Below are 27,295 nucleotides of genomic sequence, written 5' to 3'. Positions count from 1 at the left end.
TTGTTTCTGCATTTCCTGAGGCTGTAACTTTCTTTACCCATCGCCCATCTGTACTTCTATCAACTGCAGGATAGCCATACACCGCACACAGACGTTTATGGATGTTCACCACGGTTTCTTTTTCTGCACACAAGAATTCAATAACAGCACACTACTTGTAACGTGAGTCGTAGGTAGACTTCATTTTGACGCTGTACTACGGCTCTGCTATCTGCCAGAACGGTTCGAAACCACCGGGGTGCAGAACAAATATCAAATTTGAAGCGCTAACAAGGACATTTGTCTATGTATATTAATGGCTTTATCAAAACAAAAAAAATGTCGGGCATTACTTATTGAACGACACTCGTACTACCAATGAGCGAGCATACCTTGCGTAGAATGGAGGGGCCCGCTGTCTATCTGAATTTGACCGAGGGGAGATTTTGATGGACCGGAGGCTCGGCACGAGCGTTGGGGAAACTGCACGACTTGTCGGGGGTCCGAGGAGCGCTGTGGTGAGTTTCTTCAAGTCGTGGCCAAGCCGGAGTGAAACCACGGCCAGACGCCATGGGGATGGGCGGCCACACGCCATTACAGGCGTCGGACTGGTGAAAGAGGACAGGAGGGGAACTGTGGCGGAACTGACATCAGTCTTATGCTGGGAAGAGTACAAGTGTGCCTGAACACACAGTGCACCGAACACTCGTAACGATGGGCCTCCACAACCGACGACCCATGCATGTGCCACTATTAACGCCGCAACATCCGCAACTACGACTGAGATGGTCACATGAACCTCGCCACTGGACGTTGGCACAGTGGTAGAGCGTCGCACGGAATGATGAAGCCCGATATCTTCTTCATCATACTGATGGGAGGGCGGAGTCCATCGTCTTCCAGGGTAACAGCTTCTTGACGCCTGCACTGTGGACTGGGACAAACTGGCGGTGGCTACTTTATGCTTTGTGGAACATTCTTAAGGGCAAGAATTGGTCGACCGGGGCATGTGCAAAGCACCATGAAGGCAAAGGTGTATCGTACACTAATTGCACACCACGTACAGCCCTTCATGAAGATTATGTTTCCCGACCCCAGTGACAATTTTCAACAACATAATGTGCCGTGTCACAGGGCCAGGAAAGCGATGTAGTGTTTCGAGCGACACAGTGGCAATTCCAGTTGATGTGCGAGCCCCCCAGGTCTCCAGACCGAACACTGGTCAATTCAGGAGACCAATGGTACATCATTCATATTAACTATTCTTGTCCACTGTGTCTGTTCCGTTATTTGTATGTAGACAGTCCCTTAGCAGCACTACCCAACCACGATACTTTTGCACTTGACCCCCTCCCCCCTTTGTGGCCGTGATGGTAACACGTAATGGTGTTAGAGCAAACAATTACTGCCATGACTGAGGGTAGCGGATCGCAATGTCGGTTCTGATCGAACACATGTGGAATGTGATTGGTGGCAGATTTCATCTCCCTTCCTCGAAATTTACGGGAATTAGATGACTTGTGTGTGCAGATATGGTGTCAACTCTCTCTATCAGCGTACCAAGGAATCACTGCTTCCATGAACAAGGCGTCGCCACTGTTATCCGTGATATAGGCAGCAACCGGCTATCAAGTAGCTGATCGTAATGTTCTGGCTGAGCAATGCATTGAACTATTGCGTAAAATCTTATTTTATTATCACCTATCGCGAACGCGTACTGTCACTCGACAGGCGGACGCTGAATGTCGTCTGAATGCAAAGCTGGGTAAGAAATACAACAAAGAGAAAGTCGATGCTTTGCCAGTTACACTTGGCTAACACCCCATAAAAATTACTGCGAATGTGGGAAATAAGCATACGTTGTGGGTGTACTCACGGCGTGCGACAAGCGGCGGTCGCATCAGACGAGGCAGAGGGTGGAGCAGCCACGGGCGCCGCGGCTGCGGCAGGAGTCCGGCTGTGTTTGCTCTGCGGCTGAGTGGTGCCCGCCTTTTTCTTGTCTCCAGCGGATGGAGGGCTGCGGAAAGAGACAGTAGGACTGGAAGAGAAATGTCGCTGAGGCCAGACGTCACCCTACTACTGACGATAGTAGTCGGCCTCAGTAGTAACGCACCTGGAGAGGGTACCTTCGCCGCTTTATCGTGATCCGGCTCGTAAGTAGTGTTTGGACAGGGGGATGGGGTGGGGGGATGGTAGGGGGTCTATCGACGGTACAACCGCAATTTGAGGGTGGGGAGGAGGAAGGGGGGTGGGAACGAATATGGACGGTACAACTATGATCTCGCTGTGAACATGAAGCTTCAAGGAAAATATACTGTCACTCCAGCTGTTAAAAAGCATTTAGCGTAAATGTTCTGCACAAGCAAAACTTACGTGATTAGAGCGATTTAGCAACAAAGAGACAGCGGGCAGTTTACTCACTGATGTAATATGGGCATCTGTTCCAACTAGAGGTAGGTTTGTATACATCTGACCTTTCTCTACAACTGTCATAAACTTTAAGTAGACTCACCAAGTGGAACATCTACAGGTTTACTTCAAATTGCGCTATAGCCCAAACAAGGTTGTAGTAAAGAAGAAGAGTCCTAATGAAACCATTTGCATCTTCCTTTAACTTATCTCTGTGCCTGTATATATTTTCAATCGATTTTACGTGCTCACAAGCATATTATGTACGTCAATCTTAGATGAAATGTCATTTGGCTAATTCCAAGTACTATGAACCAGTAGACCTAAGCACTCTGAGACAGGAAAAAGGCAAGTTGAGACTTGATCCCACAGTTTTTTGTTAGGACTTATCTTCTGTTTGCAGAAAACGTCAGCCTATCTGTCTAGACGCAAAGGAGGAATATTGCGCTAAAACAAATCGTTGTGAACCAGGTTTAAAGTCAACATTTCTTTATATACATAAATTTCAATGAAACTGAACCCCCACACATGTATTGTGTGACGTCATGAGTTTCATAAAAATTCCTGATTCAGACGGTCTTGTTAAAGGAATTCACTCGTCTACCATCCGTTATAATACTTCCACAAAGTGGTGCATTATACGGCATGTTAACCACTCTGATGCCTTTGTGAGATGGTAAGATAACATGTGCCTGTTTTAAAGGTATCTCAAGATGTTGTCCTGTGTGCTATTGGAGACGTCTCATTAACTTTCAATCAATGGGGAATATTATCATCTGTCGCTTTGGATAGCAACACTGTAAAAGTAGAGTGGAGGTTTCTGCTCCACAATTTTCACATATATGCAGCATAGCTTCATATGCATGTATAGGTAGTGAGTGTACTCACGGAGTAAGACAAGGGACGGCCGCGTCAGATGGGTCAGTGTGTGGAGCAGCCGCGGGCGCCGCGGCTCCGGCAGGAGTCCGGCTGTGTTTGCTCTGCGGCTGAGACACGGCCGTCTTCTTCTTGTCTCCAGCGGCTGGCGGGCTGCGAAAAGAGACAGTAGGTCCGGAAGTGAAATATAGTGGAGGCCAGACGTCATCCTACTACTGACGATATTAGTCGGCTTGGAGAGGGGTACCTTTGGCACCTTATCGTGAGAATGTTCGTAATCAGTGTTTGGGCAATGAAGATCGCGGCGGAGGGGAGTAAGGATTGCAATGTTGAGTGAAAGTACAACAGAGCGACATTCGGTGTTCCGAGATTCACACTTGGCTAGCGTCGCCATAAATCGTACTGTGAATGCTGATAATTTGCACGTTTAGTGTGTGTACTCACCGCATGCGAGAGGCGACGGCGTCATCATATGGAGGAGTGGGCTGAGGAGCCGTGGGCGCCACAGCTGCAACACGTGTCTGATCCTGTTTGGTGTGTGGCTGAATGGAGGCGACCGTCTTACCGTCTCCAGTGGTTGGCGTGCTGCGAAGAGAAACACAGCTTGGGAAAGTGTAGCGTCACCCAGGCCAGACGTCATCCTGACAATATTAAGCGGCTTCAGCATTGTTGCACCGGCGCGTGTAGGTGCTTCACACGGCTCACCGTGAGTCCCTATGTACTGCGGGACGTAGAGAGGACGTTGTGCCTGCACAGCCCACCGTGAAAAGTACACCGATTCACTGGGATCCATTACAGTTTTCATACATCGCGTCAGTTTCCATATTACTTTCATCGTCGTGTGCTACATATTCAACTTCACTCTCGAGACTAACACTGTTTCTTCTATCTCTGCGCCAATGTTCAGTTTAAAGTTGTTTTAAATGGTTTTAGCTTTTGGCTAGTGATGCTTTGTAATGTTAGGTGAACAACTCTATCCGAACAGACCTCTGGAGGTACAACGGTAGTCACCGAAGGCCTTGCCATCCTCAGCGAGTAGGCGCCAATGGATGCGGATATGGAGGGGCATGTGGTCAGCACACCGTTCTCTCGTTGTCAGTTTACGAGACCGGAATTGCTACTTGTCAACCAAGTAGCTCCAAATTTTATATCTTAGGGAAAAGTCTTTGGATATTTGCTATATTGTACTTTAGTTAATGGAAGAAACCATTCTCTGGCTAGTATGCAAGATATGCTTCAGAGCATGGGTGGGTGGGTACGAGAGTTGCCCGCATGGTTGTCCGCGGGCACCGTTAGCCGCGAGGACAACGCTGAGCAGCTGAGGGCACGTAGTGCGGGTAGCAGAGCTGTGCGGCGTGGCTGGCCGCTCGGCTCTCCACACAGCTCGAGGGCAACCGTGCCGGCGGGAGAGCGCTTCGCGCGCACTGCTGACTATGGAGGAGCTAACGTACGTAGTGCAGCTGGAACACACGTACGTCCAAGGTCGTTTCACGTATTTGCGGCGTCCGTGAACACGGCAACGGGACACGGTTATCGGTAGGCTAATCAAATGTGGAACAACGTGCGTGTGTGGGATGTGACTGTGAAACGCGCTTACCCGAAGTTTGTGTATCCTGTGCCATGCAACGGTTGGCCATGTACGGACGAAACACAGTTTCGAACCATTGCAACACGTTCTACTTTCATTGCTACAAATAGGATACAGACGTAAAGGGTTAAGAAACGAACACATCTGTATTGCAAATGTTACGCTATATTTACACAGAAGTGGATAGTTCAGAGGAGGGGGTACCACGTACCGATAGGTTACAGGCGTTAATTTACATCATCCGCGATGGTTTTACAATGATTTTAAACCAGCACCTCAACATTTGGTGTGAAACTATTGGTCATTAGGCGCACTGCACCAGTCAGCTGAACATCAGTAACACTAATCCTAAGCTTCGGTTTTGTCACTTTATTTATGGAGTAAACACTTTAGCACAAGTATATTATTCCAAAAAATCAATACACACTGGCAGCTATTTTAAATAACAATGGGAACTGTTCACGTGGGAAATATTTGTAGGAGCTTTCCAAGGTATCTTCAGTGAGAAACTTCTCCTTCGGCACACGATTGCATTGAAAGTGAGTTCCAACTGAATTTCAGGAGGCAAATTTTCAACGTTAACTACAAAAGGAGTCGCAAAAGGCGTGATATCGCATTCCAGTCGATTTAAGTCCTCAAATCTACCGGGTGATCAAACAATCAGTATAAATTTGAAAACTGAATAAATCACGGAATAATGTAGACAGAGAGGTACAAATTGACACACATGCATAGAATAAAAAGGGGTTTATCAAAACCAAAAAGATACAAATTTCAAAAAATGTCTGACACATGGCGCTTCATCAGATCACAATAGCAATAATCAGCAAAGATGATGTTCTTTACAGGAAATGCTCAATATGTCCACCATCATTCCTCAACAGTAGCTGTAGTCGAGTAATAATGTCGTGAACAGCACTGTAAAGCATGTCCGGAGTTATGGTGAGGCATTGGCGTCGGATGTTGTCTTTCAGCATCCCTAGAGATGTCGGTCGATCACGATACACTTGCGACTTCAGGTAACCCCAAAGCCAATAATCGCACGGACTGAGGTCTGGCGACCTGGGAGGGCAAGCATGACGAAAGTGGCGGCTGAGCACACGATCATCACCAAACGACGCGCACAAGAGATCTTTCACGCGTGTAGCAATGTGGAGTGGAGCGCCATCCTGCATCGTACGTTCCAGAAGGTGTTTATCAGCCAGGCTGGGGATGATGCGATTCTGTAACATATCGGCGTACCTCTCATCCGTCGCGGTAGCAGTTTTGCTGTCCAGCGCCACCTGTCGGACATTTTGTGACCTTTTTTTTTTCTTTTTTTTGGTCCAATAAAAATCCCCATGTCATTCCAAGCATGTGTGTCAATTTTTACCTCTCTATCTACACTATTCCGTGGTTTATTAAGTTTTCAAATTTATGCTGACTTTTTGATCACCCGGTACTATCAAAAATGCCTTTGAGAGACTGTAGCACCGTTACAAACCCATCTAAATGTTCTATGAGCCTCTTCTGTTCCAAATTGTCTTCGCTAACAACTAGACCAACGCTCGGGAAATGTACCCACGACAATTCTGACAGTTGCTTTGTCCACAAAAGCAGTTTTCTCTTGAATGCCAAAACAGTGTCAAACACTTCGCTAATTACCTTATTTCTAACTTGCAAAGCTACGTTCAAGCTATTCAGATGCATGGTTATGTCAGTTAAAAACCCAAGGTCTAAAATCCAGTGTGCGTCATCCAATTCTTTCAGCGGTTTTCCTTCCGCATCCATGAATAATACTATATCTTTACGTAAATTAAAAAACCGTTCTAAAAAAAACGCCTCAACTCAACCAGCGTGTTTCACAAGAAATATTGAACATCGCGGTATTCGCACTCGAGAACTGCCAGGAACGATTTGAACTGTCTGTGTCCCAATGAGTTTGTTAACTGTTTTTATAACCACGTCCATGACGCCAACAAGTTCGGCACATTTTTCTAGCGAATTAACACTGTGACGAACGCAATGTATTGCTGGTAGTTCCAGCTGGACATCGACGGCTTTCAACTTTTTTCGTATCACAGCAACGACTCCAGACTTATGACCAATCGTTGCAGGAGCCCCATCTGTTGCAATCGATGAAAGTTTTTCCCAACATAGCTCGTATTTCTCTATTACATATTCTACGCACGAAAATATATTGTCGGCCGTTGTTGTGTAATGCGTTGGCACTAAACCGAGGAGTTCGTCAATCACATTAAACTGAGCATGATTTAGTCTCAAAAAGACTGAAAGTTGAGCATGATCACATACATCAGTGCTTTCGTCCAATGCTAATGAAAGGAAAACCGAATCTTTTATCCTGTTTCTTAATTGGGCTTCCAAATCGTGTGCCATTTCTTCAATGCGCCTGCAAACCGTTCTCAGTGAAAGACGAACGGTTTCAAAAACAGGAAAACTTGCTGGGCGCAAAATTGTTGCGGCAGCAAGAAAACAGTCTCTTACAAATTCTCCATCGCCGAAGGGCCGTGCTGTTTTAGTTATTTTAAAAGCTACATGATAGCCTACTGTCATCGCCGAGCGGTCTGAGGCGCTGCAGTCATGGACTGTGCGGCTGATACCGGCGGTGGTTCGAGTCCTCCCTCGGGCATGGGTGTGTGTGTTTGTCCTTAGGATAATTTTGGGTAAATAGTGTGTAGGCTTAGGGACTGATGACCTTAGAGGTTAAGTCCCATACGATTTCACACACTTGTGCACTGTCATCGCTGCATCGTTGTGGATGATGAGGGTTTTGTCCTCTAAATACTTACAGGAGGAATTAAAAGTGACGGAAGATGCACATAACACATTATTAATAACAATAATAATGTGAATCAATGTGATAGTTATCTACGTGCGTACGTACGTTTTTTTCCTTTTTCTGCTTCACTTCGATAAGATTGGCTTTTCTTTCTTCGTTATTCAAAACGACTCTATGCTTCTCGTGAAGCAGTTGATCATATCGCTTCACATTGTACTTCTTCCATGAAGACAATGTTGCATTTCAAATCCAACACTGAGGTCCGCTTAGCGTTCCAACAAAAAATACTCTTCTTCCCACTGTGGATTAACGAGTATGGGTTAAAGGACTTTCGTTTCAACGATTTTAACTCCTCCTCAGCCATTTTCCACCCACTAGTTCTGTTGTATCACAAATACCGAACGCGATGTCTACCCAGACAATAGAAATGACGGGAAGTAAACGGACCGAGTGGCTCCGCGCGGTACAGTGACGTGCGTGGCTGGGTGAGTAGAGGGTGGGGGGTACTGCTGTACTGCTGGCTGGCAGAGTGGGGGAGAGCCGCGGGCACACTTTGCGGAGGGTTCAAATCAAAGTAGTGTTACGAGAGCCCCAGAGCAGTGTGATCCCTATGCTTTAACTGCGTCAGCTATAAACACATACTTTGGCTATAAACACATACTTTTATTATAATACAAAATTCGTAAGAGCTTATTTCTTGAAACTTACTGGCAGATTACAACTGTGTTCCAGACCGAGATTCGAACTCGGGACCTTTGCCTTTCGTGGGCAAGTGCTCTACATCTGAGCTACCCAAGCACGACTCACGCCCCCTCCTCACAGCTTTACTTCTGCCAGTACCTCGCCTCCTACCTTCCAAACTTCACAGAAGCTCTCCTGCGAACCTTGCAGAATTAGCACTCCTGAATGAATCGATATTTGCAAAGGTCCCGAGTTCGAGTCTCAGTCCGGCACACAGTTTTAATCTGCCAGGAAGTTTCATATCAGCGCACACTCCGCTGCAGAGTGAAAATCTCATTCCAGCATATTCTTTGCTAAGCTCGGTGCAAATGTGAATTTATTCTGAATGAGCCATTCGCATATGTCCATTAGCGAGTTACGGTACTGTAGTTTTTGTGGTCTCAGCAGTGTTCTATCGTGTATTATCAATTCTAAAAACTTGGCAACAGGGATATTAATAATCAGTACCCTTCTAACCCTTTTTGTGATGTATCCCCATTCACTTCATCGTGATATTGTTAGGACTTTGACTTCGAATTGTAAATTGTGTTCCATCAATATAACCCATTGCCCCTCTGATGTGGACAACAAAAGCACTTTGGCCTTCATTGCTGTTATTCTTTATACCCAGAATTTCTTAATATTACTGGCACTTATTGACGTTTAATGCCTATGCATCTACGTAGCGTACGTGAATGCCATTGGTTATTTGCCCGCCGTTCATTATATCAGATTGCTCTCTAATAATCACCACGCTTTGCAACAAGGCCGGAATGTTTTACTAGTATGTTTCTCTTAGTTTAATATTTTTTAAAACTAAAATGCATCTCCGAAATATTCCAGAACGTTTCCCCTCCTTCCAGAAAAATTATCGGTGGTTTTGAAAAAATAAGCAGCTTTCTCGACGTTAGGATTTTCATGTTACGTTTATAATAGTCCCAAAATTTTATCTAAATAAGTGCTGTATCGAAGTCATCTAGAGAAGCAAATTTTCTGGAAACCCTTTAACTTTTTGGAGTTTCTCATTTTCTCGGTTTCTTTTTGTTTCATAAAATCCTTCAAAGTGTATTTTTCTATCCTTTCTGATATTCCACCTTATCTGCTCGCCAAATTGCTTTGGGTACATATATCAAAGTCTGATTCTGCTACTTTCACCCTGCCAAAATAGTAAAACTTTGAATATAAGCTGTCCTTCAACTGATTGGCACTGTTTTCACGACATTCTACTGATTACATTTCACGAGGACGTGTTGAAACACTTCAAAGTACATGTGCTGTAAGAACAGACATTGCGATCTGCTACCTTCAGTCATGGCAGTAATTGTTTACTCTAACACCATTATGTGTTACCATCACGCCCACAAAGGAGGGAGGGGGTCAAGTGCGAAAATATCGTGGTTGGGTAGTGCTGCTAAGGGACTGTCTACACATAAATAACGGAACAGACACAGTGGACAAGAATAGCAGGTCCTCTAAGATAAATGATTTACCGTTGGTCTACTGAATTTACCACTGTTTCTCCTCAGTTTCCCACACTAGTGGCTCAGTACATCAAACAACTATTTGTGCAAAATAGAGCACTAATTAAAGGTACATATAACGGTCAACAGTTGTACCGAAGTGATAACACAACCACTGGGCAGCATGCAAAGAACATACAATAATAATATCAAAGAAATTAGAATGGCAGTAACTTCAAAATGCGCTTAATGTGGTACTACGACCATCAGATGATGTTTGTAAACAGAAAGTTAGGGATCATGCAATTGAGGGCACTGACAGGTAACATGAGGGTATCAGTTCCTGAACGGGTGCTCAAAAAAATTCGAATAAGGCAGTAAAGTCGAATCTGTAATATTAGGGATCCATTTCATAGAAAAAAGCTTTTTAAAATTTTATTACAGGTACACTGGCCAGCGGGAACATTATGAACAGCGACCTACTATCGATATAAACCCGTCCAGGTGCTAACAACCTCACCTGGTAAGGAATCTCTGCTAGTCAGGCACACGGATCGTGCATGTACGAAGGTCGTTCAATAAGTAATGCCCCACATTTTTCTCCATGAACATTTTTATTGTTAAGAGTCAGAATCTGCTGACTATATACATCAACATGTATTGTGCATTTCCTATTTTTCTACATAGGCCCCATCAAGTTCTATGGCCTTATGCCAACGTCAAGGAAGAACATATATTCCCTGCTGGTAAAAGCTCTTGTCCTGTAGGCATAGCCACGTTTTCTCTGCATGACTGACACTCCCGTCATTTTCAAATTGTGTTCCCCATAGAGAATCTTTAAGCAGCCCAAAGAGATGGAACTCCGAGGGTGCCAGGTCTGGACTGTAGGGTGGATGAGGCAATGATGCCCAACCCAATTTGGCCTGCGTATGGAACTCTGTTTCTGCATTTCCTGAGGCTGTAATTTTCTTTACTGGTCGCCCAACTGTACTCTTATCAACTGGAGCATCGCCATACACTGCACACGAACGTTCCTGGATGTTCACCACGGTTTCTTTTTCTGCACACAAGAATTCAATAACAGCACGCTGCTTGGAACGTGAGTCGTAGGTAGATGTCATTTTGACGCTGTACTACGGCTCCGCTATCTGCCAGAACGGTTCGAAACCACCGGCGCGCGGAACAAATATCAAATTTGAAGCACCAACGAGGACGTTTGTCTATGTATATTAATGGCTTTTTTTAAAAAAATGTCGGGCATTACTTATTGAACGACCCTCGTACTACCAGTGAGTGAGAAGACCTTGCGTAGAATGGAGAGGGCGCGCGATCTGTCTGAATTTGATAGCCCGGGGGCTCGGCACGAGCATTCCGGAGACTGCTGCGGTGAGTGTCTTCAACGCGTGGCCAAACTAAAATGAAACCATGGGGATCGGCGGCCACACCTCATTACAGGCGTCGGATATGGTAAGCTGTCAGGCCGGTAAAACAGGGCAGGCGGTGAGCAGTGGCGGAACTGACATCAGTCTTATGCTGCGCAGAATACAAGTGTGCCTGAACACACAGTGCACCGAACACCCCAACGATGAGCTTCCACAAACAACGACCCGTGGATGTGACACTATTAACACCACAACATCCACAACTACGACTGAAATGGCCACGTGAACCTCGGAGTGGCACAGTGGTAGAGCGTCGCACGGAATGATGAACCCCGATATCTTCTTCATCATACCGATGGTAAGGCGGAGTTCATCGTCTTCCAGGGTAACAGCTTCTTGACGCCTGTATTGTGGACTGGGACAAACTGGCGGTGGCTACTTTATGCTTTGTGGAACATTCTTAAGGGCAAGAATTGGTCGACCGGGGCATGTGCAAAGCACCATGAAGGCAAAGGTGCCACAGTGGTTCACTAGTTGCACACCACGTACAGCCCTTAATGAAGATTATGTTTCCCGACCCCAGTGACAATTTTAAACAACAGGAAAGCGATGTAGTGTTTCGAGCGACACAGTGGCAATTCCAGTTGATGTGCGAGTCCCCCAGCTCTCCAGATCAAACACTGGTCAATTCAGTAGACCAATGGTAAATCATTCATCTTAGCTATTCTTGTCCACTGTGTCTGTTCCGTTATTTGTGTGTAGACAGTCCCTTAGCAGCACTACCCAACCACGATATTTTTGCACTTGACCCCATGCCCTCTTTGTGGCCGTGATGGTGACACGTAATGGTGTTAGAGCAAACAATTACTGCCATGACTGAGGGCAGCGGATCGCAATGTCGGTTCTGATCGCACACATCTGGAATGTGATTGGCGGCAGATTTCATCTCCCTTCCTCGAAATTTACGGGAATTAGATGACTTGTGTGTGCAGATATGGTGTCAACTCCCTCTATCAGCGTACCAAGGAATCACTGCTTCCATGAACAAGGCGTCGCCACTGTTATCCGTGATATAGGCAGCAACCGGCTATCAAGTAGCTGATCGTAATGTTCTGGCTGAGCAATGCATTGGACTATTGCGTAAAATCTTATTTTATTATCACCTATCGCGAACGCGTACTGTCACTCGACAGGCGGACGCTGAATGTCGTCTGAATGCAAAGCTGGGTAAGAAATACAACAAAGAGAAAGTCGATGCTTTGCCAGTTACACTTGGCTAACACCCCATAAAAATTACTGCGAATGTGGGAAATAAGCATATGTTGTGGGTGTACTCACGGCGTGCGACAAGCGGCGGTCGCATCAGACGAGGCAGAGGGTGGAGCAGCCACGGGCGCCGCGGCTGCGGCAGGAGTCCGGCTGTGTTTGCTCTGCGGCTGAGTGGTGCCCGCCTTCTTCTTGTCTCCAGCGGATGGAGGGCTGCGGAAAGAGACAGTAGGACTGGAAGAGAAATGTCGCTGAGGCCAGACGTCACCCTACTACTGACGATAGTAGTCGGCCTCAGTAGTAACGCACCTGGAGAGGGTACCTTCGCCGCTTTATCGTGATCCGGCTCGTAAGTAGTGTTTGGACAGGGGGATGGGGTGGGGGGATGGTAGGGGGTCTATCGACGGTACAACCGCAATTTGAGGGTGGGGAGGAGGAAGGGGGATGGGAACGAGAATGGACGGTACAACTATGATCTCACTGTGAACATGAAGCTGCAAAGAAAATATACTGTCACTCCAGCTGTCAAAAGCATTTAGCGTAAATATTCTATACAAGCAAAAAGTACGTGATTAGAGCGATTTAGCAACAAAGAGACAGCGGACAGTTTACTCACTGATGTAATATGGGCATCTCTTCCAACTAGAGGTAAGTTTGTATACATCTGACTTTTCTCTACAAATGTCATAAACGTTAAGTAGACTCACCAAGTGGAACATCTACGGGTTTACTTCAGATTGCGCTACAGCCCAAACAAGGTTGCAGTAAAGAAGAAGGATACTAATGAAACCATTTGCGTCTTCCATTAACACATCTCTGTGCCTGTATGTATTTTCAATCCATTTTACATGCTCACAAGCATATTATGTAGGGCAATCTTAGATGATATTTCATTGGCTCTTTGTCTTAGAGTAGTCAACATAATGGAAGAAACGATTTTTTCTGCAGTTCTTCTGTTTCATCACATTCCAGATTAATTCTACAGCTGCAAATTGTAGTGGCATTATTAGGGAATCAGAAGAATGTATTCCTTACGGTTTAAAACAGTATCTGCTTTTAAATAAGGCTTTCGCTTATTATGCGCAATAATTGAAGGCTCAGTTCTTTTTAAGCTCGGTTAAAAACCGATTTTTATGTGAATTAGCCATTCGATTAAATCCTTTCGTGAGTTGCGTAGCGGGGGCTTTGCATGTGTGAATCGTATGATACGGTGCGTTATGAATATTAACAGGAACAGTTAATATTCAGGTACAGTTCTAACCACTTCTGATAATTATCAACTTTCGTATCATCATGGTAATCTTGGGACTTAGATTTTGAATTAAAATATGATACTGCTCCTCCTATGAGAACCTCGCTCCTCTAGTATATACGATTGTAGCTCCTTGGCCTTCACTCCTATCAGCTTTTTACCCGGAGTTTCCTATTACAGGCAAATCTTTTTTTTTGTTTAATGCGTATGCAGAGATGTTTCGTCGGTGAATAGCACATTTTCATTATTTCTGTTTGCTCTCAAGTAGTAAGCACTTTCCAACGAAGTCGGAACGCTCTGTTAGGATGTTGCTCATATTTTTACATTTATTGAAACCAAAATCCATCACTTTCGAAATTTTCCTGAATGTTTCCTTTCATTCCTCAAAATTCGTCTTAGTTTTTTCAAATACAAGCACCTTTCTCAACAATCGAATTTCATTCGTCTGCTCACAATTCTCCAAAAATTTTCTTTGCGTAAATGCTTTATCAAAATCATGTAGAGGAACAACTTCTCTAGAATACCTTTGTTTTCCTTGAGTTTTAACTTTTCGTCGTTCTTCCATTTCCTTAAAGTCTTCCAAAATTTATTTCATTGTCCCTTCTCACTTCCCTCCTATTGCTTTCTGTAGAGGTACCATTACTTGACTCCGCTTTTTTCTTCCTGGCAAAACAGTACAGTTTTGAATATAAGTTGTTTTTCACCTGAAGGTATCCACTACCGCAACATCTTCCTCCATCCTTTTGGGCATTCATGATTTTGAACAACATCGCACTACACTACTGGCGATACTTCATGAGAACACTGAGACACCTGATGGCTTATGCCGAGCAAACCTGAAAGCATTGCCAGTAGATCTCGTTTTCCTGAGTCACTTCTCTACTATAACGTCACCGATCGTTTCCGATAACAGCCACATGAAGTACATCCCGCGCACGTCGTTCGACATTGTGAAATTGCAGTCGTTGTCGAATAGTGTGCTGGTGATTACTACGCTACCTCGAGGGCCACTTGCGTTGTTATCCAGTGTGGTATAGTGGCTGAGATAACTGGCTATCAGTCAAGGGGACCCGGTTCGATTCCTGGTGCTAGAAGGCCACATTTTGCTGCTCCTCTTATGGAACCGGTAGTACTGTTGATGGATTTTGAATATACAAATAATAGAAAATACACTGAGAAACAGTAACAGGCCCGTTAAGATGAATCATGTTGTAACGGCGACCGGAACGGTCGCGGGGTTGAAGTGACGGAAAACGCGGCGTGACCCGCGGTGCGGCCTGCGAACAACAACACAACGGGAGAGGAGGGACACGATCGATGAAGGACAGAACAAACAACAAGAAGATCGAAACAACGGAGTCACAAGAAAACCTAACAACCACGTCCACTCGTAAGCAAAACACGAAAGTAAATAAGCTGTCTAAGGCGAGGCGATGTGTCCAGAGACGTACGCAAGGTTAGACTGACTGGTGAGCGAGAGGCAGGCGCTTAAATGCTGTATTGGGGGCGCCGCTATTGGCCGCTGGGACCACGTGATCCACTGTGGCGCCCTCACACTAATAGCGGGCCAGGAGGCGCGCGCCGCCACAGCTTACAGGTGCAGAGACCTCTATGTGTCTTCGACGTCCATGACGTCTGGTGGGGATTCAAACTCCGAGGCGCGCGGTGCCAGAAATCATTTACCATTCATGTTTAAATCACACAGTGCTTCCCCTGAGACGGACATACATAATAGCTCAGTATATTAAACTAATTTTGAGCAAAATAAAGCACAGATGAAAAGTACTAACCGCGAGTATCGAGAGCGGTGCAAGAAGTATCGACCACCGCGAGAAGTATCGACCACCTCAGAGGTGCTGCACAGCAAAGTGGTACTGCGTGGCGCCAGTGAGAGGCTAGGAAGGGGTCGTGCCTGCCGCATATCTGAGGCGCCACCTGCCTTGAAACAGGGTTGCCAGATGGCAGCAGGGCAGTTCGTTTCGAGGTAGGATGCTGCGCCCTTCCAGGAGGTTCCCGTCGGAGTAACGTGGTCGCGCTGCCATTACACAGCCCGCGTCAAGCGTCGGGGAGTGGAGAGACTCTCGTCTCCTGTGAACCGTGGCTACCCGTCAACGCTATCGGAACTGTGTCAAAAAGTGTCTACGAACTTGTGTTTCCTAGAGACAACAGTGAATCCACAGTACGGCATCCTGAACTTGTGGCAATTCGCCAACCAGTAATCGTGACTCGTCTAGTGTATTCTGAACCGCAAGTCTACGTTGCAGTCCCACAGCTACAGCCGAGCCGGATGAATAAGGATAAGCTTTGTTGTAATTAATTACCTGAATTATTACTAGTCCCCTTAGTGTCCAAGAAGTCGGACACAACACGTACAAGGGTTAACACCTGTGCTCTGGTGATAAGACAACTATTGGACAGCCGGCCGGAGTGGCCAAGCGGTTCTAGGCGCTTCAGTCTGGAACCGCGAGACCGCTATGGTCGCAGGTTCGAAACCTGCCTCGGGCATAGATGTGTGTGATGTCCTTAGGTTAGTTAGGTTTAGGTAGTTCTAAGTTCTAGGGGACTGATGAGCTCAGAAGTTAAGTCCCATAGAGCTCAGAGCCAGTTGAACTATTGGACAGCACAGTTTGAATACGTAACAACCGTCTCAGAAAAGATTGAAAGGGAATAACATCTAAACGTATTCAGTGTGGTACTGTGGTGATCAGATGATGTCTGTAGCTCGCGTGTTGCAGACCATACTGCTGGAGGGGTGGATGGAAGCCAGTGGAAAGCAGCTTTTGAACTGAGCAATCATTTAAAGAGTGTCTAAGAAACAGATCTGATTCACATTTGCCAACGAGCGTTCTCCCTGGAGAAGCTGAATTTCATCTGAGTCCATATATGAGTAAAAAATACAACAAAGCGGTATTCGGTGTTTTGACCTTAACTCTAGGCTAACGCCACGTAAATCGTACTGTGAACTTGGAAAATGTTTGTATGTAGTGAGCGTACTCACCGCATGCGAGAGGCGTCGGCGTCGTCGGGCGGGGCACCGCTGAGAGGTACCATGGGCGCTACGGTAGCCACGGGTGTGCGGCCCCACCTGCCGTGCCGCACAGCCCCCGCGGTCCCCCCACTGCCCGCCGACCTGCGCAGAGGGAGAAGAGGCGCCGCCTGAGCGAGAGCGCATGCCATTGTATTCATCTGCACGGGGGTGGGTTGTTTGGGGAAGAGACCAAACAGCGAATTCATCAGTCTCATTGGATTAGGGAAGAATGGGGAAGGAAGTTGGCCGTGCCCTTTCTAAGGTACTATCCCGGCATTTGCCTGAAGCGATTCGGGGAAAACCTATATCATGACGGTCGAACGCGGAATTGAACCGTCATCCTCCCAAATGTGAGTTCAGTGTGCCAACCACTGCGCCACCTCGCTCGGTTCATTAGCATGACTCGCCGTTATACTTTTCAACGGTAATACAGTAGGTTTGATAACCATGAGAATAACTGTTACTTCCTGTCAGATCGTAGCCCTCCATCTGACGAACTACGTTTCGGTTTCTTTCCATCAGCATACACGATCACGGTCAACTTCTAACTCATGTCAAAGGAAGAAACTTTAGAGGAGATTTGCTCTTGTATTAATAACCTATAGTGTCATAAAAGGAGGGTTATTACACAGGACAATTCAAAAACATCACAACAGAAATAATCACATAGAAATGACAAGGCCACTAATCAGACTCAGACTTTGAACTGTGCATATCAAGTCACTATGACCATCAGATGGTGCTGAAAGCATTGGTGGCCCGTTTGTCAGAAACTTTTCTGTGAGAGACACAGACAACATCCAGGACAGCAGATTCTGAACTTGCCAGAGAAGGTCAGTCAAAGAAGGTAGCAATGGATTCAGTAAAGAACGGAGCTAAGCCAGTGTGAAATTTAACCGTATTAAAATTATTATCACAGGAATTTAAATGGTGTCGAGAAAATAGAGTTCATATGCACAGGCCAACAAGCACTTTCAAACGTTTTCATCTTATATCAACGTCGAGTGAGAGTGTGGATAAAATCAGTAATGAGAAACAATTTAAGTACGTTAAAACGTAACTTCTGATCAGAGGATGCCAAAAGTAAGAAACAGAACGACGGAGGGGCACCATAAAGCAATGGGAAAAGAGCATTTCGGTACAGACTCATGAAACCGTGAGTTCATAAACGATGTCAGACGGTTGTGACTTTTGCCTGTAAATAAGGTTTGGAAACTAACGTCAGGAAGCTGAATGATAATCAGTGAAGCGTATGTGTGTGTGTGTGTGTGTGTGTGTGTTCATCTGTGGGTGATAGAAGATAGAGAGAGAGGTAGAGATAAAGGGAGAGAGAGTTGGCAATATAATCAGGTAAGGTGGGATGTCAACTTACTATAGAAATAACATGAAGCTTGTTATGGACATGGCAGAGGATGTAAGCGAGAAGTTGTAAAATAAACTGACGTTGTGATATGTAAGTCGATATCTACAGTGTAATAAAGTGTGAAGCCTGAGGTAACGAAGAGTGTCATGTTTAGGAATTAGTAAAAGTATATCATAAAATTTTATCAAGAGCTTTTTCAAAACTTACTTTTACAACTGCATTTAATTGTAATGGCTCAGTAATAATATTTCATCAGAGGTTAATAAATTACACGACCACCGCCATATTCTAATGGTTAGTGTTACTGTCTGCGCTGCAGGAGGACCTAGTTCCATCCCAGTAAGACCAGAATTTTTTCTATGGTAGGGAGATATAAAATGGGGTCCAATCAGTTCTGTGAGGCCACATGAGAAGCTGCTTAAATAAAGAAGCAGAGGCATCATCATTAATAATGGAATGTCACAGAATTATAGACTACTCCTTGTACTGCCTTGTAAGCAGGAGTCAGCCAGTCAGAACAGGCCTAATATCTAATCCTTGAATTTACATTTGCATTTACACTAAATTATATTGTAGTAATGAAGCAAGAAAGGTGGGCTGAGATTTAATGTCTGCTCCTCCAGGATGCTGTACAGTGTGTTAACTGATACACACCGTCCCTGTGTGTGATTTAGAAGGGGGCTAACCAAAGTATAGTACATATTCTGGGGCACAGATGAACAGAGAGAAGAGAGAAATGTGAAGGAAAGGCACAGCATCTTGATGGTCTGTGTAGAGTTGCTGTGTTGTGTGCACTTGTCTGGTGGGTGGGCGCAATGTGTTTGAGGAGTAGAAAGCTACACCCTGTACTTGAAGCATCTTGTTTACTAAATGTGTTGCATCCACAACTTGGCTGGAAAATATTCCTATCTCTTTACAGCCTGGTGGAAGAAGCTTGCTGTGGCAGGGTGAAAGGTATACCAGCTCTTCATTATATTGTGAGCCATAGTTGTGTCCGGCTCTTCGAAAAGCTCGCCAGACGGAGTGCTTTCGCTTCGCGTCTAGTGTTTGCGGTGGCGCTTTCGGTTTGACGCGCTGTTTGAATCGCTATTGCCCTCTGGCGGGAGGGGGAGGAAGTGTACGGTTGCGTAGCGGTCAAGCAGTACGTACTGGGCTGTGACCGAGAGAGGTGGTGACGCGAGCGAGGCCCTGCTGTTGGGGGTCGTCAACTGCTCGCCACGTGCTTTGGTCGACCTCTTGGCTGTCAGGGGCTAAGTCTGCCTTACCCGCATGTACGTGGCTTATGAAGCTTAGAAGCCATGGTGCAGGAGATCAGCGCGTGGGACCGTATGTCTTCTTATCAGCCGTTGAAACCACTGGCAGCGGTTGACTCTGACGAGCATTTGGAAGTGCAACGTGTTCCCAGCGCTGTGGTGGAGTGTGAGAAGTTGAGTACTGTTTTTATATATAATGGGTTTTTCAAGATCTAGTGAAGTGTATGAGTTTCTTCACCAGTGGTTTTGTTGAGGTCTTCCCACCACAGTTTTCGTTTGCCTGTCAGCAGGAATGTGGTAATTGGTTCTTGGTCGGGCTGCCTCATTCACACCTGGATTGGGTGAGTTAGAGTTGGGGTCATGTGTCTCTGTGGTTCCGAGTCTGTACAGGCACTGCCCTTGCTACATCTTCTGGTTTTGGGTAACTCGGGGAGATGGTGGCTTGTAATGGAAGTTTTGGGGCTGATCCTCTGTGGCCCTGTTGAACACCAGTAACTATTCAGACTATTGCGATCTGGGCCCCTTTAGACTTGTCACTCCCTCACTGAGCTAAGGAAAATTTTTTTGTGAACTGCCTTTAATGTGGAGGTTTGTATGATGGCTTATTCACATTTATCTTGTAACAACTGACAAGTGTAATATAAGTTATTTAAATGGCAAGAGACAACTATTTTAACTTCAGTACAAACTAGCTACTTAAAGGTTTTTTAAAGGGATTGTTCTCTTATATATATCAAGTTTAAAATCTTATTATTGGGAAGTTGTTAACGTCATACCTTGCAATCTCCTTTTCATAAAGAAAATTTGTCAGCTATTGGAAATTGTTTTTGAAATTGTTTGTTTAAAAAATGACATACTTAAAAATTTATTATTGAGGAAGTCTTTTAAAATAAAAAGGTATCTTTTGCAGTGTGTGTTATTTCACCACCTCCTCCTGCCCCTACTTCCAGGATAACGTTTTGGAATAACATGTGTACTTGAGTTGTTGTTTGTGAACTGCCCTAACTGATGGTTCACATTGACTGACAGATACATCACACTGCTAAGAATCACATTGTGCTTGTGAGACGCTGGGGTTTCATTTCCTCCACTGCGATCATCAACAGCAAAGCAAAGCTGCCCACTTGTGCTGCCACCTAATGAGACGTCTGTGAAAACTGGGAGGGCTGTGTGTTACGCTGCTGACGTGTGGAGAGGTCTGCCTGCCAGCTCCAAGGGCGCTGAACATTGGCTGTTACACGTGAATATAGGACTGATGTTGCTATAGTGATACGCTTTATCATTTCTAAAAGTTGTGACAAAGCTGCATTTACAGCTTGGCACAGTGAGAAATGGAAATTTGTGACTGCATCAATGCTCTCCTTAACTCATGCTGCTATGTGATACGATGCTTAAACAACAACATGTAGTAAATGTGGTGTCACTGCCAGACACCACACTTGCTAGGTGGTAGCCTTTAAATCGGCCGCAGTCCGTTAGTATACGTCGGACCCGCGTGTCGCCACTATCAGTGACTGCAGACCGAGCGCCGCCACACGGCAGGTCTGGTCTGGAGAGATTCCCTTGCACTCGTCCAGTTGTACAGCCGACTTTGCTAGCGATGGTTCACTGACTACATACGCTCTGATTTGCAGAGACGACAGTTTAACATAGCCTTCAGCTACGTCATTTTCTACGACCTAGCGAGGCGCCATATTCAGTTACTATTGAGATTGATATTGTGAATCATGTATCGTCAAGAGCGACGTTCATCATCAACGGTTTAAAGTTAAGTATCAAAATAATTACGTCCGCTTTCTGAATTATAATTCCTTGTCATGTTCCAGACCTCACGCCAATATAGTCCTTCCTTCCTCACGCCAGCCTGCGTGAGCTAAAATGCGTGCATTTTGGCCTTCACTACTAACACGGTGTTGGCTCTTCTGCCAACACAACAGTAAACATGCAATATAACAGAACCGAAAATAAGTATGAAGTGCTTAAAGGACAAACAATTTGAGAAGGTATGGAAAACTGGCCTGTTTCAATATTTTTTGCTAATTTACAAGGGGCATTCAATGACTAATGCGACACATTGTTTTCTCGACCAGGTTTGGATGAAAAAATACGTAATTATTATTATTATTATTATCATTTTCTGTGGGACATCGTGGAATAGTCTCGCTTCAGCCCTTGTAGTTTCATGAAGTTCAGGTAAGTGACGGGAATGCACACAACCTTGAAAATCGCTTCTGTGATGGAGGTGTGTTCCAGACAGACAGTTCTAATTTAATTTGTTTTGACGGAACACAGGCCCTTCTAGAATGTCCACGAGACCTGGCAGTGAACAAAGGCACGGTGAACTGCTGGGCGAGGTGTGTGTCATCATTGTAACAATGCCACGTAAACCCGTCTGATCTCCCACGTGCTGGTTGGCCGCACACAACTGTGACTTGTACAATGTTGGAACGTACGGACACTCTCATTAGAGCTGACTGACGGATCACAATCAAACAACTCGCTGCACATCTGGACATCAGTGTGGTAGTGATGACACACTCGTCCACCAGTTGGGATACTTAAGGTGTGTACCTGCTGGGTTCCTCGCAGCCAAACGGAGGATCGTGAAGAATAACGACGGGCGATCTGTGTGGAGTTACTTGCATGTTACAAAGCTGATCGTGACAGTTTTTTTTTTTTTTTTTTTTGTCGAACATCGTCAGGGGTGATGAAATATGGGTTAATCACCACGTGCCAGACATGGGTATTCTGGGACTTTGAAGGGGATATTCTGTTTGATGTCCCCCCTCATGCTGCAAGGATCAACTCTGAAACGCATTGTTCAAGCCGCAGGAAATTGAAGAAGCGACTTCAGTATATTCGACGCCAGAAAATTGTATACGAACCTCTCTTTCTCCGTGATAATATAAGGTCTCACATAAGTCTGCGTACCCGAAAGGAGCTCACAAAATTTGATTGATCATTCTCATCGACACTATGATCCGCTCACACCTCCGACTTCCAACTATTAGATCTAATCAAGCATGCACTGGGCAGGAAGCAGTACGTCGGAGTTTGCATTCAAAAGAGGGGGGAATAATATTGTGTACTGGAATCTTGAACAGAACCACCGTGCTTTTGGAAAGAAAAAAAAAGTGTTGCACTACTTACTGAACCCCCCTCGTAGCTGATTATATAGACAGTTCAATTTAGAAATTGGTCGAACGTGTTATGAGAAGACAATGAAAGCATTGTGAGATATAAGAGAATTGCCTGCAGTAATGCTGTACTTCAGAGATAAGACGCATCTAAGGTGCGCGTGACAAAAATTGTAGGCTCGAAAATACACCATATAAGAAACTGGGATACAGTGGCGAGTGGTTCGCCTCAGGCTCACCCAGTTTCCGCTGGTGTCTCGCTGAGCAGCCTGGTCACTTCGATGACGTGTTCTAGGTGGTTCCTCATCGCCTCTGCCCAGCCCCGGGTTGACAAGACCTGGCGGTTGGCGTTTATGAAGGCGACGGCAGCCGCGGTCAGCTGGGGGCAGGAGTGCCTCACCGCTACGACAGCTGCGGCCGCCGCGTTCTCGACGTCCAGCTGAGCGGCCATCTGCCGCTCGCAGGCAGCCTTCAGTGCCGTCAGGCCGTACTTATCCGCCGCCGCCAGCAGCTGCGGGGCCGTGCTGGACAGCTGCGGCGTCTGGAGGGTGTACATGTAGGCCAGCAGCTGCCTCATCACCGGAGCCTCCACGTCGGCGATGCTGACCCGGCCGCAGGCGGCCTCCAGCATGTCGTGCTGGAACATGGCCGCGAAGACGGGGCTCCTGGCGGCCAGGACGGCCGCGTGCGCCGCCAGCCGCGTCTGCCCCGCCTCCAGCGTCACGAAGGCGGCGTCGCCAGCGTCCAGCAGGGCGCCCAGGTCCGTGGCCGCGGGCTCCTGCCTCTCGTTAACCGCCGTCATCGAGGCTGGTTCTGGAACACGGCGTCACTCAGCAGTGCAAGTGTAGGCCTGTACGAAGCAACAGCTATTAAAAAATAACGCAGTCTATCACAATGTATTTTTAACACCTTGATATCCTACCCGTGTAAAACCCCTTCAAATAAATCTTCCATAAAATTTCCAAAATATTCCATATTGTTGCAGTAGTTTTTCCACATGACTTCAGACTCAGTGGATTCCTCACTTCCGTAATATCTGTATACCGAACAGTGTCGCTTGATAATGAAGTCTTACTGCAACTGCACTAAACCACTGTCCCTCCTGACCTCTCTCGTTACTTAGAAAAAAACCACATTTCGTTTCTGTAATCTGTATTACTTCGCTCGTAAGTAGTTCTGCTAGTTGCCTTGTAGGTTCACACAGTGTGTTGGTAGCCCTGCACAAGGCCGCACGTACGGAGACAGAGTTCTCGTGAAAGATAAGTAATTTAGGTTGTAATTAATTGTAGTTGAACGCTTTTAACTAATTAAATACGTTCTTTAGTGTACGCTTCAAGCTCACCGTTAAAAGTTTTTCTCTTATTTGCGTAGTGTTCTAGTAATCTCGAAAAGTTCGTTTGTTTACTTACTGCTGCTTAGGCGCAATTTTTCGAGTGCGCGTATTTAGCGTTATACCGCAACTGGAAGTGCATTTGCTGTAGTATAACTGATTAAATATGTTCATTAGGGTGCTTTTCAAGCTCACCATTAAAAGTTTGTCTTTTATTTGCGTGTTGTTCCAGTAATCGCAAAAAGATCGTTTTGTTTATATTTCGCGGCTTTGCCTTACTTTCCGAGTGTGCATACTTAGCGTTATACCGCAATCTGAAGTGCATTTGGTATAGATTAACTAATTAAATTCATTCATTAGTGTGCTCTTCAAGCTTGCCATTAAAGGTTTTTCTTTTATTTACGTATTCTTCCACTTATCGAAAAAAGTTCGTTTTGGTTACATTCGGCTCTCTAGGCCTAATTTTTGATCGTGCATATTTAGCATTATACCACAGATTTAAGTGTATTTGGTAATAGTTTACTTACATATTACTTTTCCAAAACATACTTACTGACCTTTTGCATCTGTATTTAATACACTCCTGGAAATGGAAAAAAGAACACATTGACACCGGTGTGTCAGACCCACCATACTTGCTCCGGACACTGCGAGAGGGCTGTACAAGCAATGATCACACGCACGGCACAGCGGACACACCAGGAACCGCGGTGTTGGCCGTCGAATGGCGCTAGCTGCGCAGCATTTGTGCACCGCCGCCGTCAGCGTCAGCCAGTTTGCCGTGGCATACGGAGCTCCATCGCAGTCTTTAACACTGGTAGCATGCCGCGACAGCGTGGACGTGATCCGTATGTGCAGTTGACGGACTTTGAGCGAGGGCGTATAGTGGGCATGCGGGAGGCCGGGTGGACGTACCGCCGAATTGCTCAACACGTGGGGCGTGAGGTCTCCACAGTACATCGATGTTGTCGCCAGTGGTCGGCGGAAGGTGCACGTGCCCGTCGACCTGGGACCGGACCGCAGCGACGCACGGATGCACGCCAAGACTGTAGGATCCTACGCAGTGCCGTAGGGGACCGCACCGCCACTTCTCAGCAAATTAGGGACACTGTTGCTCCTGGAGTATCGGCGAGGACCATTCGCAACCGTCTCCATGAAGCTGGGCTACGGTCCCGCACACCGTTAGGCCGTCTTCCGCTCACGCCCCAACATCGTGCAGCCCGCCTCCAGTGGTGTCGCGACAGGCGTGAATGGAGGGACGAATGGAGACGTGTCGTCTTCAGCGATGAGAGTCGCTTCTGCCTTGGTGCCAATGATGGTCGTATGCGTGTTTGGCGCCGTGCAGGTGAGCGCCACAATCAGGACTGCATACGACCGAGGCACACAGGGCCAACACCCGGCATCATGGTGTGGGGAGCGATCTCCTACACTGGCCGTACACCACTGGTGATCGTCGAGGGGACACTGAATAGTGCACGGTACATCCAAACCGTCATCGAACCCATCGTTCTACCATTCCTAGACCGGCAAGGGAACTTGCTGTTCCAACAGGACAATGCACGTCCGCATGTATCCCGTGCCACCCAACGTGCTCTAGAAGGTCTAAGTCAACTACCCTGGCCAGCAAGATCTCCGGATCTGTCCCCCATTGAGCATGTTTGGGACTGGATGAAGCGTCGTCTCATGCGGTCTGCACGTCCAGCACGAACGCTGGTCCAACTGAGGCGCCAGGTGGAAATGGCATGGCAAGCCGTTCTACAGGACTACATCCAGCATCTCTACGATCGTCTCCATGGGAGAATAGCAGCCTGCATTGCTGCGAAAGGTGGATATGCACTGTACTAGTGCCGACATCGTGCATGCTCTGTTGCCTGTGTCTATGTGCCTGTGGTTCTGTCAGTGTGATCATGTGATGTATCTGACCCCAGGAATGTGTCAATAAAGTTTCCCCTTCCTGGGACAATGAATTCACGGTGTTATTATTTCAATTTCCAGGAGTGTATATTATCGTTGTCACTTAGTAAATCTCTTAACTAATTTCCAAACTACCATGGATACTAAGTGTATGAGCTGCAGTAGGAATGTTAGTTCAGGGTTTTGTGCAGCTGTTGTAACAGGTGGTTACATTCGGAAAATTGTAGCGGCGTGGAATTGAGGAAGAAAACGAGACTCTTCCATTCTTTTGCAGGATTTGCTCAAGAGATAGGATTATAGCTGAACGGGAGGAGAAAATTAGAGTCCTTGAGGCTGATTTGGACAGAGCGAGGGAGGAACTGAAGAGGTTAAAGGGGGAGGAGGGTAAACAGTGGTGGGAAGTGGTAGCTGGGAACGGGGGCCACAGAAAGAGGACCGTCTGACAGTTTCCCAGTTGGCACAACCGATAGATTTGCCTTCCTACCACTGTTTAGTAAGGAAGAGGCTCCAGTAGAATTAGATGTAGTTAAGATACAACAGAATCTCACTAGGAAACCTACTGTTTCAAAAAAAGTAGAAAGTGAGAGGAAAGTTCTGCTGCTAGGTAGCAGCCTTGGAAGAGTTGTGGGCCAGATTTTGTAGGAAAAATTAGGTGACAGGTACCAGGTCACCAACTTTTTCATGCCAAGTGCAAGTCGTAGCCAGGTGGTAGAGGATATAGGTTCCTTGTGCAAGGGATTCACAAAGCAGGATCATGTGATGATAGTGCATGGAGTGGGAAGCAGTATTGATAGGGATCAAGGCTACAGTATTGTGTGACCTGGTGAAAATAGCCTCGGCAATGATCCATACCAATGTTGGGCTGGTGCGTGCTTTCGTGCGGCATGATCAGTCCCAATTGAACCGCTCTGTCAGGAGGGTAAATATGGAGTTGGATCAGTTGTGTAGGGCAGCCACTCTGTCCTCTGTCAGACATTGGATTGGTTCCTGTCGACGCTGTTGGTAGGGGGGATTTCACAAGGCATGGCCTACATCTCAATAGGAAAGGGAAGGGTAAACTGGCAGGGTTGTTAGCGAAATCCATAAGAGGGTACACTAGTACTCATGGATGTACCCCATTTTTAGACTAATATCAGTGTCCATATTTAATCAAAATATTGGTGGATTAAAGAAAAAAGTATATTCTCACAAAAGTAAAGTGTAAAATAATGTTACTATTTTTCACCAAAATATTCCGGGATTGAAGAATAAAGTAGATGATCTCCTGGTTTGTTTAGATGACATTGAATCTGATAATGTAATAGATATACTATGCCTGTCTGAGCATCACATTGTGTCTCATATGGCCGGCCGAAGTGGCCGTGCGGTTAAAGGCGCTGCAGTCTGGAACCGCAAGACCGCTACGGTCGCAGGTTCGAATCCTGCCTCGGGCATGGATGTTTGTGATGTCCTTAGGTTAGTTAGGTTTAACTAGTTCTAAGTTCTAGGGGACTAATGACCTCAGCAGTTGAGTCCCGTAGTGCTCAGAGCCATTTGAACCATTTTTGTGTCTCATATGG

At 46.0% G+C, this 27,295-nt stretch overlaps 1 protein-coding gene across 1 annotated transcript in view; it reads right to left on the bottom strand.

Annotated features, from left to right (window-relative positions):
- The window catches only part of LOC124544950 (ice-structuring glycoprotein-like), a 47,839-nt gene extending 24,695 nt beyond the window's left edge, over nt 1-23,144 (bottom strand). The window contains exons 1-6 of the mRNA XM_047123696.1: nt 22,732-23,144; nt 16,710-16,841; nt 12,532-12,672; nt 3,709-3,849; nt 3,277-3,417; nt 1,856-1,996 (exon numbers count right to left, since the gene is read on the bottom strand). Coding sequence (XP_046979652.1) covers nt 1,856-1,996; nt 3,277-3,417; nt 3,709-3,849; nt 12,532-12,672; nt 16,710-16,841; nt 22,732-23,138 — 1,103 coding nt within the window. The 5' untranslated portion in view covers nt 23,139-23,144. The remainder of the gene's footprint in view (nt 1-1,855; nt 1,997-3,276; nt 3,418-3,708; nt 3,850-12,531; nt 12,673-16,709; nt 16,842-22,731) is intronic.
- Between the last annotated feature and the right edge of the window lie 4,151 nt (nt 23,145-27,295).

The sequence above is a fragment of the Schistocerca americana genome, chromosome 8 (assembly GCF_021461395.2).
Source record: "Schistocerca americana isolate TAMUIC-IGC-003095 chromosome 8, iqSchAmer2.1, whole genome shotgun sequence".
NCBI lineage: Eukaryota > Metazoa > Arthropoda > Insecta > Orthoptera > Acrididae > Schistocerca > Schistocerca americana.
The sequence above is the reverse complement of the archived record's forward strand: the minus strand, read 5'-3'. Positions and strand labels throughout refer to the sequence as shown.